The following is a 19,128-nucleotide window of genomic DNA, read 5'->3' as shown; positions in this document are numbered from 1 at the left end:
ATTTAAATCTTTAATTCAACTAGGAGTTATTTTGATGGAGGTGTGATTCCAAATAGCAATTAGAAAGTCACTGCATCCAATTATAGGAAGCAAGAGTAGTCAGTAGAACCTTAAGACATTTGAAACTTAAACATTTCCTCTCACCATGGTTACCTCCTGACTGCAGGCTGTTTTGCTCACGGGAGAGCAGGGAACTGCAAAAACGGTAATGATCAAGGCCTATTTGAAAAAATATGATCCCGAAGTACATCTTTCCAAAAGTCTCAACTTTTCATCAGCCACAGAACCAATTATGTTTCAGGTAAGCCCCCCATCATTTGTTGCTGCAGTAAACATTTAAAAATTTTAAGTATTGCTTACAATAAACTGTGTGTGGTCTGTATATATGTATATATGTATGTAGAGAGAGAGAGCTAACTGGGGCTATATCTATGTATATCATATATATAGAGAGAAAAAATAAGAGAGAATGAAATAAGGCTGCAGTCAGCCTTCAGCTAGTTGGCCTTCTATTTAAAAAAAATTTTTTTTCTTAGTTATAGATGGATACAATACCTTTGTTTTATTTTTATTTATTTTTATGTGGTGCTGAGGATCGAACCCAGTGCCTCACATGTGCCAGGCAAGCATGCTACCACTGAGCCACAGCTCCAGCCCCTAGCTGGCCTTCTTGTGGCTAAAGTTGAAGCCAAATTCAGATAATATGTTTTGGCCTAATGCCAAGGCTGAAGCTGAACTTTGGAGCATATTTATTTTTGTATAAAGTCCTGATTAACATTCCCCAACACTTGTTTATAAAAATTCAGCAGCATGTATTTTAATAATTATATCTACACTTATTTTGTTATGTTTTGGTACTGGGGATTTAACCCAGGAGTGCTTTGCCACTGAGACACATCGCCAGGCCTTTTTATTTTTTTTATTTTGAGACAGGGTCTCACTAAGTTTCTAAGGGCCTTGCAAAGTTGCTGAGTCTGTGCTTGAACTTTTGATCCTCCTGCCTCAGCCTCCCTGTTGGCTGGGATTACAGGTGTGCACCATCTGCGCCCAGCATTATTTACATTTATTAAATGCATAATAAATTGTATCCTATTCTGAAAAGATGTTCATGTTTTTTAGAAACATGGAGTACAACCTAATGCATTAGACAAACCATTTCCTTTTCTCTAGAGAACGATTGAAAGCTACGTGGATAAGCGAATGGGAAGCACGTATGGGCCACCAGGAGGGAGAAAAATGACTGTGTTTATTGATGACATTAACATGCCTGTGATTAATGAGTGGGGAGATCAGGTATGTCTAAAGTATCTCACACAGATGAAGCCTAATGGGTATTTTTAGATATGTCAATAACCTGCGTGTTCTTAAGTCTAGTAGCAATTTTCAGACTTTTTGGACTCTCCTTTCTTGAAATCCCTGTGTACTCTTCTACGATGACTCCTTCTTGTCTCTTTGGAGACCTGGTTCCAGTGTCCTTTCTGGGCCTTCTCTTGCTTCTTCCTTTCCCTGAGATTTCATCCTTGCTCTGACCTCTCTGCACTCTCTCTCTCTCTCTCTCTTTCTCAGGACTATGCAATGTTTAAAACAACAACAAACAGACCTATTTATTTACTTACTCTGCCACATACCTCAGTCCTAGCTGTATTCATCTATTGCTTTGAGTCACTCCCTATTAGAAGACCTCACCAGCGTTGCGAGCACTGGGCACACTCCTGGTGGCATCCCACCGACATACACTGCCTCACCAACACCATCTACCAAAGTCCACCAGGGTTGGTCCTGTCCTGCTCTTTAACCCCATTTACCTTAGACACCACTCAATGTGTTCCTTGTGTCCCTCGCCTCCTCCACCTGTTCTCACATACACAACCAGTTAAAACATGAGTCAGATCATGACACACTCCTCTGTTCAGAATCCTCTGAGACTTGTAGTTGTAAGTGCCCAAATCCTTACCATAATCCAAAGACCCTATGCTGTTTGATGTCACCTCCCCAGAACTCCGCCCCAGCCACATTTACTGATCCTGTATGTGCCTGGTATGTCACTCGGCATCTCTGCCTTTGCTCATCTCTCTCTGCCTGGAACGCTCTTCCCCTGGGTATCTGAATGGATTGCTTTCTCATCTCTTTTGGATGTAGGCTTTTATGTCACAGGAGGTGAAGACTTCCCTGCTCTTCATATTCCCCAATACCCTGGAGAACCTCCTGCTGCATTTCTCTGCTTTATTTTTCTTCAAAGGCTTACAGTACTCCACTTTGTTTATATATAAGCATACATTTGTATATTTTGTCTCCCATAAGGAGAATGTGTGCTCCATGGACAAGGATTTTTGTCTAGGCTACGTGAGAAGCTGGCACACAGTAGTCATTCATTAAATGTTGGTTGGATGAAAGTATTATATTTGAGGTGCTGGTGTGCCGTCCATTTGGAAATGCCCAGCAAGAATTTGGGTGCACGGGTGTGGAGCTTAGAAGGGACTCTGAAGCTAGAGTTACAGCATTGAGATTCTTTGGCATGTAGTGTCGAGATGATGTCCCCTGGGATAGCAAGAAGAGAAGAGGGCAAGGGCAGAACCTTGGAGAACAATCACACATGAGGGATGGGTGGGTAAAGCATAGCCTGGGAAGCAGCCTAGAAGTCATGCCTTTGAAACCAAGAATGGAAAAATGAACAAGAAAGAGGAAGTGTTGCAGTGTCAGAAGCTGCAGAGACGATAAGATGAGCACATAAAACCCCAACCCCAAACACTCATTAAATAATATTTTGAAAGCTCAGGGAGGAGACCATCCTACATACTGATCTGAAGTATTTTGATGCTGGATGTTGCGTGTGAAAGGTGTCTATAGTAAAATTCGAAACTCTAATACATTGGTGATTGTACCAAATATCTAATAACCACCCATCTAAATTTATTTGGAAACTTTTACTTGTGTGGTGAAGGGCACCCTGGACTTGCACCAGACATGTTTGACTGCTGGGGTAGGGTTCCTGGGTGTAGGTTTCTGGGTGGGTCATTTAAGCCAAATTGCCTTGAAGATGATCATTGACATTCACAAACACTTCCTTGGTCAGAGTTGGGTGGTTTCTGCTGATCTCATCTGTACTATTTCATAGGAGCTATGGAGGAACATGATATGTTTCAAAAATATTACTGTGTGAAATTTCAGATAACTAATGAGATTGTACGACAGATGATGGAAATGGAAGGGATGTACAGCTTGGATAAGCCTGGAGACTTCACTACTATTGTTGATGTGCAGCTCATAGCGGCCATGATTCACCCCGGAGGTGGTCGAAATGACATTCCACAGCGCTTAAAAAGACAATTCACTGTGTTTAACTGCACGTTGCCTTCAAATAATTCAATAGACAAAATTTTTGGTATGAATATTTTTGGTGTTTAGTTTTTTACTACATTGAGTAATTGATATAAACCATGCAAAATGTGAAGAGCTAAGGAGACTCTGTTTAAAATAGGGATTACGTTTCTGAAATGGAAAGCTAAATACCAGGAAAGAGGGATTCAGTATTAAGAAGATGGCTCATGTCTGTAGCCTAGTCTAAGACCCAGAGATATTTAGAAATAGCCTGTGGGAGGTTTGACACTGGAGGTAAGGGGAGCTTTGTGTTTTTGTTTTCTTGACATGGCTAATGGGAAAATTGGGGTGAATGAATGACACTATATCCACACCCATCCCAAGTTAATAATAACATGTCAAAACAAAGGTAGCATTTTGATATGTTAATGAAAATAAGATTTTTTTTTACACCAAGTTTAGGCACACATAAATTGTACTATCAAACTTTATGTACCTGCAAAAGAACAGACTCATACATAGATTGGCATTACTTCACAGAGCAAGTACTGCAGACCTGAAGAGGAAGAGAAAACTTTCCATAAGCAGTACTGGAAAAGTTAGTAATTGAAATTGGACTCCCTGCCTCACACGAACCACAAAATCAGATGCTCGTGGATTTATTAAGGACCTCAAGGCAAAGCTATAAAGTGTTTGGAAAAAAAATACAGGGAAATATCTGTATGACTTCTAAGCAGGAAAGGGCTTCTTTTTTTCTTTTGCATTTTAAAAATTTGTTCTAATTAGTTATACATGACACTAGAATGCATTTTGACACATCATACACAGGTGTACAATTTCTCATTCTTCTGGTTGTACATGGTGTAGGGTTACACTGGTCATGTAATCATATGTGCATCTAAGGTAAAAGCGTCTGATTCAATCCTGGTGGGACTGCAAATTGGAGCAACCACTATGGAACACAGTATGGAGATTCCTCAGAAAACTTGGAATGGAACCACCATTTGACCCAGCTATCCCACTCTTCAGTTTATATCCAAAGGACTTAAAATCAGCATACTACAGTGACACAGCCACATAAATGATTATAGCAGCTCAATTCACAATAGCTAAACTATGAAACCAATCTAGGTGCCCTGCAACAGATGAATGGATAAAGAAATTGTGGTGTATATACACAATGGAATATTACTCAGCCTTAAAGAAGAATGAAATTATGGCATTTGCTGGTAAATGGATGGAGCTGGAGAATATCCTGCTAAGCAAAATAAGCCAATCCTCAAACAACCAAAGGCTGAATGTTTTTTTCTGATACAGATGCTAATCCTCAATAAGGGGGGAGGCGGGGACTAGGGAAGAATAGAGGTACTTTGGATTAGACAGAGCGAAGTGAAGGAAGAGAAGAGAGGCTGGGGGTAGGAATGATAGGAAAGGACTTCTTAAATAGGCTGAGTGCAAAAACAAAGGAACAAAAGTATAAAATTTTTAAACTGAAGAGCTAAACTGAAGAGCTTCTATTCATTTGAACAGTGCCCTTCAAAGAATGAAAATACAAACCTCAAAGTGTAACAAAATAATTTTTAACACATTTAATAACAAAAAAAATAGTATTCTGAATATTTAGAGAAATTGTATGAAACAATCAGGGAAGCCAACAACCTAATGTCAAAATGTGCACAGCCCGAGACCCTTGGAAGAGAGGCAGCTAAAGTGGCCGATGAACAAATGCAGAGGTGGCTAACCATCACATATGGAAACAGACAGACTTGAAACGCCATTTTTTACCCACTAGATTTTCTGCATTAAGAAATTCTGACAAAATCAAGTGTTGATGAGACTGTGAAGTCAACTGGAACTCCCTTCCCTGCGGTGGAGGTGCAGGGGGTCACAGCCCTTTGGATGACAATTGGCATTGTTACTGGTGAAGAAGAACACGCACATCCCATGAATGCTTTTCGAGTCTCCTTTAAGAAGCCCTTTCCTACCCAGGCACCACAGAGATTCCCTTGGATTTTTCTTTTTTCCAAACATTATATTGTTTTGCCTTCGGTATTTAGGTTCTCTATCCTTGTGGGGTTGATTTTGCTCTCTACGCCAGAAGACGTATACAGGAATGCTCATGGAAAGGTGGTGTTCATGACAGTAAAACCTTGAAATAACCCAAATATGTATTGCCAGTAAAATTGCATAAATAAACTTGTGGCAAAGACTCATGGTGTGGTGAGGCTCAGAGGAGTTAAGCAACTGTCCTGCCAGAGCCTTTGGGCTAGTGCACGGCAGAAGTATGTGCTCGCCCCTGTTTTCTGATTCCAAATTCTATGCTTCTTATTATACACCTGTCCTACAGGAAGGTAGATATCTAGAATATAGTATTTCAGGAAGCAAAAAGGTCTTATGGGCATCTAGAACAACCAACCGTGACCTTGGAGGGCAAATTCGTGTCTCTTGAAGACAACTCTTCCTCCATCGATGTGAATGAGATCCAGTTGCTTTAGGACTCACTGCCTTTCATAAGCCTGTTCTATATCTCTGAATATGTTACCCATGTTCGTATTCCTCTGAAAACCTGAACACCTTACCACCCACACTCACTGGAGAGAAGTGAAGCAAGTCTCTTTTTGCAGTCCAAACCAAAGGCATTTTGAGTCTTTAAGAATAGTCTACAAACCCGCAGGTTACTCCTTCCCCAGGGTGATGATGTCAGGAGACTGTCACCGAGCTGGGTGTTCCTTAGGAATGGCTAGGAGCCCAGCGCGGGCCAGAGTAGAGTGTTGACTGACTGCCAATCAGGAGATCTGGGTCCTAATTTCAGCTCAGTCAACAACCAACCCATGTGACCTTAAATGATTTCCTTTTCCTGTCTGGGATCCGTCTCCTCTCTAAGATGCGGGAGTCATCAGTGAGCTTTTTCAAGCTCTCGGCTTAATGCTGATTCACAGACTCCGGAGCCAGCCCGTCTGGGTTCACACCTCAGAATGGCCAGCGTTCAAGCTGGGTCCTGTAAGAAAGTTGCTAGGCTTGTGGGGATGCTCCTCCTCCTCCTCCTCCTCATAATATCTGCCTCATATCCTTTCTCATGGCGTGTTGGGAGGATGGAATGAGTTAATGCAGACAATATGCTCATCACTAAGCATGGCCGGGCCACTGCTGGTTCTGTCGTAGCGGGTCCCGTGGGAGAAATCCTTAACATCCCCAGCTAAGTCCATCTTGTAATGATTTATTCACTGGGATAAACATGTACCTTGTCATCTTTTTGCAAACTCGTATCTTCAATCTTGTTTATTTTTCAGGAATTATTGGCTGTGGATACTTTGATCCTTGTAGAAAGTTCAGACCTGAAATATGTGAGATGATCATACAGTTGGTCTCAGCGGGCAGAGTGTTGTGGCAGTGGACTAAGGTATAGGATGCTTCCTTATCCATAGTTTTTTTTTTTAAGTCAGATCTTCTAGGAAAGACAAATTAGCTGCTCACATTAACTAATGAATGACCCCTTTCCCTTCCGGGTGGCAAGTGTTCTAACTGAATGATACTTTTCCTATGAGCAAAACATCACTATAAGCCACACACGACATCCCAGATAAAGTAGAATTTTGCCAAAACAAGAATGCTGCTTTTCCACCTGTCGCTCTGATTTGTATTTGATACCTGGGTTTCAAGATATTCTCAGCTGCCTAAGACTTGTAGTCTAGCCTGTGCATTTCTTGGAGATGCGTCTTGTGTTACTAAGTGAATGGAAGTGTTCTTGATGAAATAGGCAAGTTTTTAATCCACAAGTCAGTGCCCTATGGAAATCTTGGCAAGTCTGTGTTACCAGGTAACCAAAGGCAGTACCCACAAAAAGACCAATAAGTGCAGGTTTGAGATTAAAAAAAATGAGGTTAGTATATTTGCCAAAAATTGGTATAAGCAATTGTTGTTTTAGTTTGTTATGTGTTCATGAAGCCAGTTGAACACATCAGACAGATGTGAAAACCTGGAGTCAGTCATGCTTTCAGATTCCTGGGTGGCCTGGGGGAGTTCTGGATACAGAAGGATCAGAAGAGGAGTTGGGTGTTTCCTGTGAAATGCCCTTCCGCTCAGTCTCCTTCAGCGATCAGATCCTGATACTGGGCCCTGTTCTTTGTTCACACAGGGCCTTTGCACATGCTGTTCTCTTCTTCTAAAAAAACTGAAAAGTGAATGCCAGGGTCTGTGAGTGTCTGAGATGATTTTCTTTTCCACAAGGCCATTTTTTCAATTGAATGTGCTTATATGCATAGTTTTCTGAAGAGCTTGGGCCTTCCCACTGTCTCTGCATCAGTGTCCTTTGTCATCAGGTTTCCTGGCTCCACTTCCTCACTGCTCACTACCACTTGAACCCATTTTGCACAAGCTTTCATTCCCACTGTTTGAATCAAGGTCCCCAAAGACCTCCATCTTGCCAAGTTCAATTTTCTTCTTCTTCATATTTGGCTTGTTAGGAGCTTTGGATGTAAATGATCCTCTAAAATACTTCCTTCCCTTGGCTTCACAGGGTCCCCATACTCTTGTTCTTCCTCCTATCTCACCAGCTACCTCTTCTTGTCTCTGGATCCTTAAATGTTCCTGGTCTCACTTTGGGGGGTGTGGAGGGGTCTCCTCTGTCTGCATCTTTCCTTAGATGGTCTCATCCAGCTCCAGGGCTTTTAACACCATCTCCATGCTGATGACTTCAAACTCAGCACCTCCACCCTAGGCCTCTCTGGTTGGCTCTGGACTGATTTCTAACTCACATTAAAAGGATCATCCTTTGGATTTTTGCCTCTTAGTTAACAGCAACATCGGGTGTCCTGCTTCTCACGCTGAAACAGGGGGCACCATCCTTGGTTTGTCTGTCTTGCTGCCTACATTATCTTCATTGGCAAATCTCAGTGGCCTCTCCATTGAAATATATCCCAAAGCCACGTGCTCCTCCCCTTTGCACCAGGACATCTGAGAGACACTTCCCTCGCCCATGCTCTGGACCTGCAGGAGGTTCCTAACCAGCTTCTGTGCCTTCTTCTTGCCCCTTTGAGTCTGTTCTTTACACTGTCCTAGAATTATATTTTGCAAAAGTAAATCGGAGCCAGGCGTGGTGGTGCACACCTGTGATTGTAGCAACTTGGGAGGCTGAGGCAGGAAGATCTTGAGTTCAAACCCAGCCTCAGCAATTTACTGAGGCCCTAGGCCACTCAGTAAGGTCCTGTCTCTAACAAAAAGGGCCCCTGGGTTCAATCCCTGGTTTCAAAAAACAAACAAACAAACAAAAACCCCAATAAATTGGAGATCATTGCTCTTTCGTACAGTCATCAGCTACATTTATAATTGGCCCATCTGAGCTGGCCTCTGCTTAGCTCTCCTCCCCTACCACTCTTCCCATGGTCCTTGACCTCTCCAGGGTTCTCGCATGGCTGAATCCTTATTCTTTGTCTTGCTTGTTCTAGTCATTCTTACCTTCAGAGGGACTTTATTCAGTGGTTTGCTGCCTGTGTCTCCCGCCAGTCATTATTGGTCTCCTGGACCAACTTTTTAAAATTTAACCATTGCTTTTATCATTATTATCTATTTTTTATGAATGTTTCCATCTCCTGTGTATTGTCAGGCTCCTCACTAGAATGGAATCTTTATTGATGGTGGAGGACTTAGCTGTTCTGTTAACTGTGCTGTGGGGGTCTTCGTTCAGAGTGAATCTTTCTCCCTTCAGCTCCCCCAAATAAGCAGCTTTGTGTCTTTGCTTCGCATCTTCCATCTTCACAGAGTACTCTTTGGATCTGTTCTTGCCTTGCACAGCTCCCCACCTTTCTCTTACTTTATGTAGCTTGAAAGCAGAAGCAGGGGAGAAAAGGAGACAAGAAAACTGAAGGGGAGCCAGGGCATGGTGGCCCAAGCCTGTAATCCCAGCAGCTGGGGAGGCTGAGGCAGGAGCCTCAGCAACTCAGCAAGGCTCTAAGCAACTCAGCAAGGCTCTAAGCGACTCAGCCAGACCCTATTTCTAAATAAAATACATAAAAGGGCTGGGGAGTGACTTGGTGGTTAAGCGCTCCTGGGTTCAATCCCTGGTATCAAAAAAAAAAAAAAAAAAAAAAAATACCCACCAGAAACCAAAGAGATAGTGAAGCGAAAGAAAAAAGCAGATTTATAAATAAAGAGAAGAGGGAAAGAAAGGAGCTTTAAAAAACAAACAAAACAAGTTCTTTTTATAGATGACTTCACTTGCCAATAGCAGCCACTCTAGCTACAGTCTCACCATGCTAAATAAGTAAATAAATAAATAAATAAGCAAGCGGCATCTATACAACCTTACCCCTCTGGGTATTTTTTACATATTTATAGTATAAATGTGTGTTTTATATTTTAGGGGGTAGAATGAATATTTTATCTTACAATGGAACTGAGCAAAGAGGGAAATTGAATGGTAATAGATAAAATAACCCTTTTTCATCTTGCTGAGCCTCCTGCTGTTTTAACTGGTACTGTGAATTAGCCTGCAAAAATTACTCTATGAACTCAATAGAGCACTTTCTCAGTATAGAAAGGGGTTATTCTATGAACAGGTACTGCAGAGAGCATTTGCTTTCCTGCATTAATGGTGTGGGGAGTTTGCTTTGTGTCACCCGGATGGTGGTGGTTTTTACTTTCAAAGACGATGGTGATGATATCAATTATGACCTTCGCACACGGCAAGCCTCCAGTGCGCCCCTTCACTGGCACCTCTCTGGGCAAGAATGTGTTGTTGTTATAGCTTTGTTTTTTTATATCCTAGAAGTTGGTACAAACAGCAAATAAATTAGCTGAATACTCTATCTGTGCTTGCACACTAAAAACAGAAAACCACGTCTAACAGGTGCATGTCCGTCTTGCCTGTCAACTGATTATAGCAATCCGAGTATAGGAGGGATATTGATTGAATTGGGTACCCACAGCAAAATCCAGGTTATGATACAGAAACATATGTATGGAAATCCGAATGCATTGAGGACTTTAATCAAAGCAGGATATGGAAGACAGTCATTATTGACTTTGGAAGTGCACATTGATTATTTTTACCTGCAAGATGACCAGGTGGTGTTCAGTTATTTGATTATGATATATTTCCATATATATACATGAGTAAGATTAACCATGATTAGAGGTGATTTTTCCCACAGCTCACATAGTTCTTAAGAATTCAGGGGAAAATGAACGTCTCAAAGCTGACTAACAGTGGGAGAACAAGGCTTTGGAATCAGCATCCAGTGCATTATTTTGAACCCGTTGGTTTATTTATGGTGTGGTGTTGCCTGTCATTGCTGTGACAAAAATATGAACTTGATTTATTTGCTCAGCCTATTTTATCTAAAATAGGATTTGTGAGATAGAAATAGTTCCCAAAACAGTTCTACTTTTAGTGTCTGAAAACTAATTGAGAATATTAATTTTTTTTCCACTAGGCGAAGATGCTGCCAACTCCTTCTAAATTTCATTATATCTTTAATCTCCGAGATCTTTCCAGGATTTGGCAAGGAATGTTAACAATAAAAGCTGAGGAGTGTAACTCAATGACTGTTCTCATGTCACTTTTCAAACACGAGTGCAACAGAGTAATTGCAGACAGGTGACTATTACAGCCCCTTGAGTTAATTTTTTTTTTTTATTGTACCAGGGATTGAACTCAGGGGCACTCGACCACTGAGCCACATTCCCAGCCCTATTTTGTATTTTATTTAGTCTCACTGAGTTGCTTAGGTCCTCACTTTTGCTGAGGCTGGCTTTGAAGTTGTGATCCTCCTACCTCAGCCTCCCTACTGCTGGGATTACAGGCGTGCACCACCGTGCTAGGCTCAGCACTTGAGTTCAAATGTGCAACCTGAGATGTTTATGTGAGCACAATAATTCTTGTATTATCTACTCAGATCAGCTGAGTAGTGCCTCCCGTCTCAATGTCTTTTATAAGGCATTGATGGCCTTTTCTACCTGGGGTCACCTTAAATAAAATGCTCTGCCAATTTGTGAGTTTGGTACTGCAACAGGACATCTTTATACATCACCACATCATCAGAGTGTTGATAAAACTCAGCAGCACACTCTCGTCATGTGGTGAGCTCCATGTAGGTTTTGCATGGTGAAATCTGGTTTCAGTCATCTTTGAGCCTCCGTCTCCTCATCTTCGATATGTGAGTGATAATGCCAGTCTCACAAAGTTGAAGGGTGTACCACAGTGTCTCCTGCAGGGGTGGTGCTCGTCAAATGCTAGCTCCCCTTCTTCCTTTCTTCCTCTGTGATACTGTGAGTTTGAAAAAGACCTTTATGCAATGTGTGTCCCCTAACCCAGAAAGAGGACACTCACCTGCCACTGACCATCTTGTCTGCACTCCAATTTTAGGATCCACAGATGTCACCTGAGTGATTCATCTGTGTTTCCTATAAGCAGTAATTGTCTTAATGGAGTTGTGTCCTTCTTGTCCAAATGTGGGACATGGTGTTTCCCTGTCTTGATGTGAGGAAGGTGCAGAATTGGGCCTGCGAGCAGGTGGAGGGAGGCTGAGACTACATTCACCTTGAAAAGATGCTTTCACATTTTTTTATTCTTACTAGTACATTTTCCTTTCAGATTTATAAATCCTGAAGATGAACATTGGTTCAACGTACAACTTATTCGTGCTGTTGAAGAAAATATTAGCCCCGAAGCGGCATCATCTATTTTGCCTGAACCATACTTTGTAGATTTTCTTCGTGACATGCCTGAACCAACCGGCGATGAGCCTGAAGACACTGTATTTGAAGTACCCAAAATCTATGAATTGGTATTCATTTCCATCTTGCTCTCTTTTTAAAATTTACATCTCTTTTAAAATTTTTCAAATTTTTTATTTGTTCTTTTTAGATATGCATGACAGCATATTTTGGCATATTATACATACACAGAGTATAACTTATTCTAATAGGATCCCATTATTTTGGTTGAACATGATGTGGAGTTTACTGTGGTAAATTCATATTTGAACCTAGGAAAGCTATGTGAGATTCATCCACTGTCTTTCCTATTCTTATCCCCACTCCCTTCCCTTCATTTCCCTTTGTCTAATCCACTGAACAAATTTCCATCTCTTAAAAGAGTTTTTGGATCACTCATCTCACTGGTTATTTCCCTCTGTACCTAAATCCACCATTGAATTACTGTAACTTCTAAATAATCGATGTGCAGGGATTGGTATGCACCAACTAAAAGTTTCTTTCAAAGAAATCTAGAAACAATCTTACAAAGCCAAATGTAAGACAACTGTGCTTATTATCAACACTTTAATTAATATTGCTTTGAACATCTCAATAATGCAACACAATTAAAATAGATGTTAAATTAATAATATTTAAAATTAATAGTTAAAAATAGACATTACTACCAGGTAGGGAAGAAAACCCAAATTATTGGCAGATGACAGGATTATCTAATTATATAATCCAAGAAGATTTTGAATGTGTTTTAACTAGTAAGAATTCAGTTAGTTGATCGAGTGTTACATAAATATGAAACTTGATAACTGTGCTCCAACAGGGGTTGGCTAATTAGCCAGTCTTGCCAGCTGCCTGTTTTTATTAGGCTTGTGAGCTAAGAGGAGTTTTTATACTTTTCAATGGTTAGGAAAAAAATCAAAAGAAGAATAATATTGTGTGACACATGAAAACTACATGGAATTCAAAGTTTGGTATTCCTAAATGAAGTTTTATTGGCACACAGCCATACCCATTTGTTCATATATGACCTGGGGCTGCTTTTGCCCTGTGAAGGCAGAGTGGAGTGGTCGCAGTAGAGATCGCATGGGCTGCAAAGCCTAAGATATTTATCATCCTGCCCCTTACAGAAAGTTTGCCAGCCCTTGCCAACAATTACGGGGTAGAAAATATAACTTGAAAGTCTTTTTTTTTTTAATTCAACAGCAACAATTCCAAGAATAAAACTTGACTAAATGGAAAACACAACATATGTCATTCTTCATATATATATATGTGTGTGTGTGTGTGTGTATGTGTGTGTGTGTATTTTTAATGGAACTCAAAACAAGATTCCAAAGGGATTTAAAAACAAAACAAAACGAGGTCACTTAACAAAGTAATTCTGAAGTACATTATAGAGCAAAGAAGTCAACTGGAAGGAATAATTTGAAAAAGTGGGTGAGTTTTTACTTTGGAATATCAAAGACTTGTGTAAAAGTATATATTTTAAAGGTAATAAACAGTTTTAAAAGACAGATACAATGAGACAATTTATGCTATATTCCATTGTTAATTAGCTGGTGCTATGTCTCTTGAAGGGAAAGGTCAGAAATGATTTCATACTGGAAACCAACTAATTTGGTTAGGTTTCAGGCCTCTGAACATGAAAATAATTAAAAGTAGACTAACAAGTGGCCAATCCTTGGATGTCCACAAAGTTTAAATTTTTTAAAAAAATAATTACTTTTGACATGTATGATTACACTAGTGGAGTGACTCTGAACCATGAACAGCCAGAGGAATGGGAAGTTATGCTCCATTTGTATATTATATGTCAAAATGCATCCTACTGTAAAATAAATGAATTAATTAATAAAAAAGAATTAAAAAATAATAATAGAAGGAGATCAGTAGAGCAGAGCTATGATCAGGGAGAGGGAGGAGGGGAAAGAAAAGGAAGGTACTGGGGAATGAGATTGATCAAATTATTTTAAGTGCCTGTACAAATATGACATAATGAATTCTACTATTATATACAATTATGTACCAATAAAAATAAGTTTAAATATAAAAAATAAATAACTACTTTTGAGTGTCTTTATAATTATGACTTTAAAAATATGTGTATCTTAATTACGATTTTCTCTCTCTCCCCACCTATAGATACCATCATATGAATTTCTGGCTGAGAAGCTGCAGTTTTACCAGAGGCAGTTCAACGAAATCATTAGAGGAACTTCTCTTGACCTGGTGTTTTTTAAAGATGCAATGACTCATCTAATTAAGGTTCTAGCTGTGGATTATTTCCTGATATGATTAGGTGGTGTCAAAGCTTAGCACATTTCATAGGTAAACTTATTAGGAGGATAAATTTATAAGGTAGGATATGGACGGGTATACAAAGGTTGGGTCCGTGTTTGAATCAGCAGCTGTTTTTAAGGGCAGATTCATGGTTTTTGTGTTTGGAGCTTTGGGCAGCCCGAGTCAAAGAGCTTTACCTTCCAAAAGAGGAAGCCGGAGAACCTGGGAAGAAATAGTCCCTCCTTGAATTCTTTGGTGATACCAGGGGAATCTTGTTCACCATGGAGGAAAAGAGGAGGTGCGACAAAGTGCCTACGGATTATGAATAGACGGATTGGGAAGGAGTGAGGCAGGTGTGCAGGACCCATGAGGGAATTGGTTAATGGAAAAGGAGTTCTTCCAAGAAGTGATGTCATGGAGCGGGGAAAGTTGATCAAGAGGAGTCAGAGCTGGTGAAATCCCATGTGTGCTAAGGTTGCTTCCACATTCATGCATCCACCCCCTTGGAGGCCTGAGAGCCTGTTCTAGAGCAGCATCACAGAAGGGATTAGCATGTTTCCAGATCTATTATAGGAATAGATACCAATGGGCCATTAGTGATCTGCCACCTGAAAAATGTGCATTGAAAAAAACATGATTTTAATGACACTAATGGATTTAGTGATCCAACCTAGACTCTTAAAAAGTGATATTAACATAAATGACAGCCTTTTAGCAATGTCTTCCAATGGCCCATGTGAGATTTGAACCACCATTTGATTCTAATCCTCATTAAGGGAGTCAATTATAGAAAGCAACACAAGACTGAAGACTGCCTCTCTAAATCTTTTTCTACAAACATGACTCTACCTCCACTGTAGGTAGAAGTTGGTGCTTTTTTAAATGTATAGTTGGCAGAGATCTGATAGAGGCAGTATTGGTTGTAGACACAGGTGTCCACAAGATTCAGTACATCAGACTTTTCACATCTTCTAAAGATTGGGAAGAGCAACTTCATCATCCATGGAGTCTAAAAATAATAAAATTACAAACACACACCCAGAAGAGTTGGCAAATAGAAGAGAGTAAAACCATTTGTCCTGTTTTTTCATGATGCAAATAGATGGGCAAAGAAAGAATTTGAGTTGGATAAATAAACATGAAACTTTAATTTTTACAATTCCAAGATGGTAAGATTGTTTTAAAATGAAATTCAAAACAAGATTCCAAAGGGATTTTTTAATAATATTTTTCTGTTATAAGGAAAAAAATCTAATGTAGTCTAGAAACAAATCAAATGTTGGAGCCCTACAGTGCAAGAGAATGTAAATATTTGCATCTTTTGTTTCTAATATATATATTTTAAAATTTCAAAACAGATTTCACGTGTAATTCGAACTTCATGTGGAAATGCATTGTTGGTAGGTGTTGGTGGTTCAGGAAAACAAAGTCTTTCAAGATTGGCCTCTTTTATAGCTGGATATCAAATATTCCAGATAACATTAACCAGGTAGGGTAAAGCAAAAAAATTGACTATGGTTTTCAGTAGTTAATTTCTTTTAAAAAAAAATTTGTAGTTGTGTAAGGACAGCATACCTTTATTTTATTTGTTTATTTTTATGTGGTGCAAAGGATGGAACCCAGTGCCTCACACACGCTAGGCAAGTGCTCTGCCACTGAGCTACAGCCCCAGCCCTCACTAGTTAATTTCTTTCCTTTTTTTAAAAAATATTCTTTTTCTTAATTTTTTTAAGTTGTTGATAGACCTTTATTTTATTTATTTATACATGATGCTGAGAATCCAACTTAGTGCTTCACACATGCCAGGCAAGTGTGCTACCACTGAGCCACAGCTCCAGCCCTCACTGGTTAACTTCTATGGAGTTAAATGTCTAATATTTTTTAAAAATGCAGAAGTCATTTTTATATATTTATTTTTTAGTTATAGATGGACATAATACCTTTATTTATTTATTTATTTTTATGTGGTGCTGAGGATCGAACCCAGGGCCTCGCATGTGCTAGGCGAGCGCTCTACCGTTGAGCCTCACCCAGCCCACAGAAGTTATTTTTAAATTAAGCTTTTAGTTAAGTATTATCTGTACAAGGGAACATATACAAATCATGGGTGTCACAAAGTACACCTAGCCAGCCTACAGACAAAGAAATATAATAATCCTTGTACCCAGAAACATTCCTTTGTCTTTCAGTGATTACCACCCCAAGGATGATCTCGATGGTTAGTTTTGCCTGATTTTGAACTTTCGGGTCATACAGGATTTGCTCCTTTACTACCCATTGCTATTCTTATACTATGTGAGATTTATCCATGATGCTGTATGTAGCCATGGTTTGTTCATTCTTGTTAATATATGTAATCTTCTACTTTATCCCGAATCACCACTTTCCTTTTATCCATTACACAGTTTATAATATTTGGTTTTTGACAGATGGAGCTGCTATGAGTGTTCTTATACATGTGTAAGCATACACCTACGGGTAATATAGCTGGATCTAGATTATGCATATATTCAGCTTTAGGATCTCTGTGTTAGTCAGCTTTTCATTGCTGTGACCAAAATGCCTGACAAGGACAAAGGAGGAAAAGTTTATTTGGCTCATGATTTCAGAGCTTTAGTCCATGGTGGGCCAACTCCATTGCTCTGGGTCCACAGTGAGGCAGCCATCATGGTGGAAGGGCACAGTGGAGGATCCCTGCTCCATGCATGGCAGCCAGGAAACAGGGGAAGGGAACCACAGGGAAGATGTATCTTTCCAGGGCCCACCCCCAGTGACATACCTCCTCCAGCTATGCCCCACGTGCCTCCAGGTATCACCCAGTCCATCCATTCAGACTAAGATAAGTTGATAGATGACCTCTCTCACAATCTAATCATTTCACCTCTGAATATTCCTGCATTGATATAAGAGCTTTGGGGGAACATCTTATATCCAAACCATAAAAATCTGCAAAGGAGTTTTCCAAAGTGGTTGTACCAGTTTACATTTCCATCAACAGTTTGCATAGGTTTCCATTGCTCCACATCCTTACTCACCCTTGGCATTGTGTATCTTTTTCATATTAGAAATTCTGGTGTGTGGTTTCAGTTTGGCATTTCCCAAATGATTACTAGTGTGTATCGCTTTTTCATCTCTTGTTGGCCATTTGGATAACCTTTTTTATGAAATGCCTGTTTAAGCCATTTGCTCATTTTTAAAAATTGTTTTTTTTCTTTTTCTTTTTTATTTGTTCTAATTAGTTATACATGGCAGTAGAATGCATGTTGATACTTCATATATAAATGGAGTATAACTTCTCATTCTTCTGGTTGTATATGGTGTAGAGTCTCTGGTCATGTAATCATATGTGCACGTAGGGTAATAATGTCCTATTCATTCTACTCTCCTTCCTACCTGCTGTCCACTACCCTCCCTTCACTCCACTCTGTCTAATCCAAAGTACCTCTATTCATCCCTAGCCTCTAGCTCCACTTTATTTTGAAATAGTATCTGCATATCAGAGAAAACATAAAAAAATGGTCAGTGATTTTTTTTTCTCTTATTGGTTGTTAGACATGCTTTATGTATTTTGGGTATAATTCCTTTGTAAGAGTGCATATTGCAAATATCTTCTCCAAATTATTGACTTGCTTTTTTACTCCCTTAGTGGATCTCACTTTCAATGAAAATTTATCAAAATTTTTGCCTTCATGTTTCATGTTCTTTGTGTTGTTGAAGAACCATTGTTTACCCCAAGGTCACAAAGAGATTCTCCTATGATTTCCTTCACATTTACAAATAAAACTTACCACTTTCACATTTAGAACTACAACCCACTTAGGATTTTGGTTTTGAGATAAATTATGGCTACACTCACATACATACATACACACATACACAATATATTTAATTTTAATTTCCTACCACTTCTATTTTTAGGTCTTACAATGTCAATAATCTAACAGATGACTTAAAAGCTTTGTACAAAGTTGCTGGTGCTGATGGAAAAGGAATTACCTTCATCTTTACTGACAATGATATAAAAGATGAGGCATTTCTAGAATACCTTAACAACTTGCTATCTTCAGGGGAGGTAGGTCTCAGGTGTAGAGAAAAAGCTCCTATTGTTAAAAAATGTGAATTATATTTATGTAGGAAAAGCAGCAACCCTTCATAAAGAAGTGGGGCCATTTATCACACATTCTTGAGAAATGAGATTTAGTCAATTTGCTGTAGTTTGTGCAAAATGAACTCTGCCTACCACAAGATTTTTTTTTTTTTTTTGTAGAATTTGTTCTATTTTAAGTATGGTTCTTCACTTGTCTCTTTAATCTTCAGTTTGATCCTCTCATTTATTTTAGGAGATGTAGCTATCCATCTATTTACTAGTATTGAACGGTTCAAAGAGTTCTGTTATCTGGAGGGGGGTGTTTGCTTCTGATACCACTTGTGTCAGCATTTCTGTGACCACTCATGGGCTTGAAACTTCATTAGAAGGACTCACGGCACTCGGCATGTAGTTCCACTCATGGCTAAGATTTGTCACAGTAGCACAGCAAGAATGCAGAGCTTGACCAGTAAGGAAAAAGACATCATGTGGGGTCAGGAGGAATCTATGGGCAGGCGTCCTGTGCTGCCTCCAGGAGGGCCATACGGGATGTGCTGTCCCCAGGATGAAGTTAAGGAACACATTTACTGTGTTTCTGCTCGGGGGAGCCTGTGAGAGACCCAGGGTCCAATGGCTTCACTAAGAGCTGGTCATGTAGTCACTTCCTGGCTAACCGTGCATGCCAAAGTTCCAGACTCCCAGAAGGAAAGCAGGAGTTTACATCCCAATGT

General features: G+C 39.7%; 1 protein-coding gene across 1 annotated transcript in view; it reads left to right on the top strand.

Annotated features, from left to right (window-relative positions):
- Positions 1-19,128, top strand: part of Dnah8 (dynein axonemal heavy chain 8) — a 276,612-nt gene that overhangs the window by 143,123 nt on the left and 114,361 nt on the right. Inside the window, exons 51-59 of the mRNA XM_027943662.2 lie at positions 167-301; positions 1,171-1,293; positions 3,169-3,382; positions 6,609-6,718; positions 10,749-10,912; positions 11,909-12,101; positions 14,173-14,295; positions 15,669-15,799; positions 18,229-18,382. Of these exons, the coding sequence (XP_027799463.2) occupies positions 167-301; positions 1,171-1,293; positions 3,169-3,382; positions 6,609-6,718; positions 10,749-10,912; positions 11,909-12,101; positions 14,173-14,295; positions 15,669-15,799; positions 18,229-18,382 (1,347 nt within the window). The remainder of the gene's footprint in view (positions 1-166; positions 302-1,170; positions 1,294-3,168; positions 3,383-6,608; positions 6,719-10,748; positions 10,913-11,908; positions 12,102-14,172; positions 14,296-15,668; positions 15,800-18,228; positions 18,383-19,128) is intronic.

This window comes from Marmota flaviventris, chromosome 6, assembly GCF_047511675.1.
Source record: "Marmota flaviventris isolate mMarFla1 chromosome 6, mMarFla1.hap1, whole genome shotgun sequence".
In the NCBI taxonomy this organism is placed as follows: domain Eukaryota; kingdom Metazoa; phylum Chordata; class Mammalia; order Rodentia; family Sciuridae; genus Marmota; species Marmota flaviventris.
The sequence above is the reverse complement of the archived record's forward strand: the minus strand, read 5'-3'. Positions and strand labels throughout refer to the sequence as shown.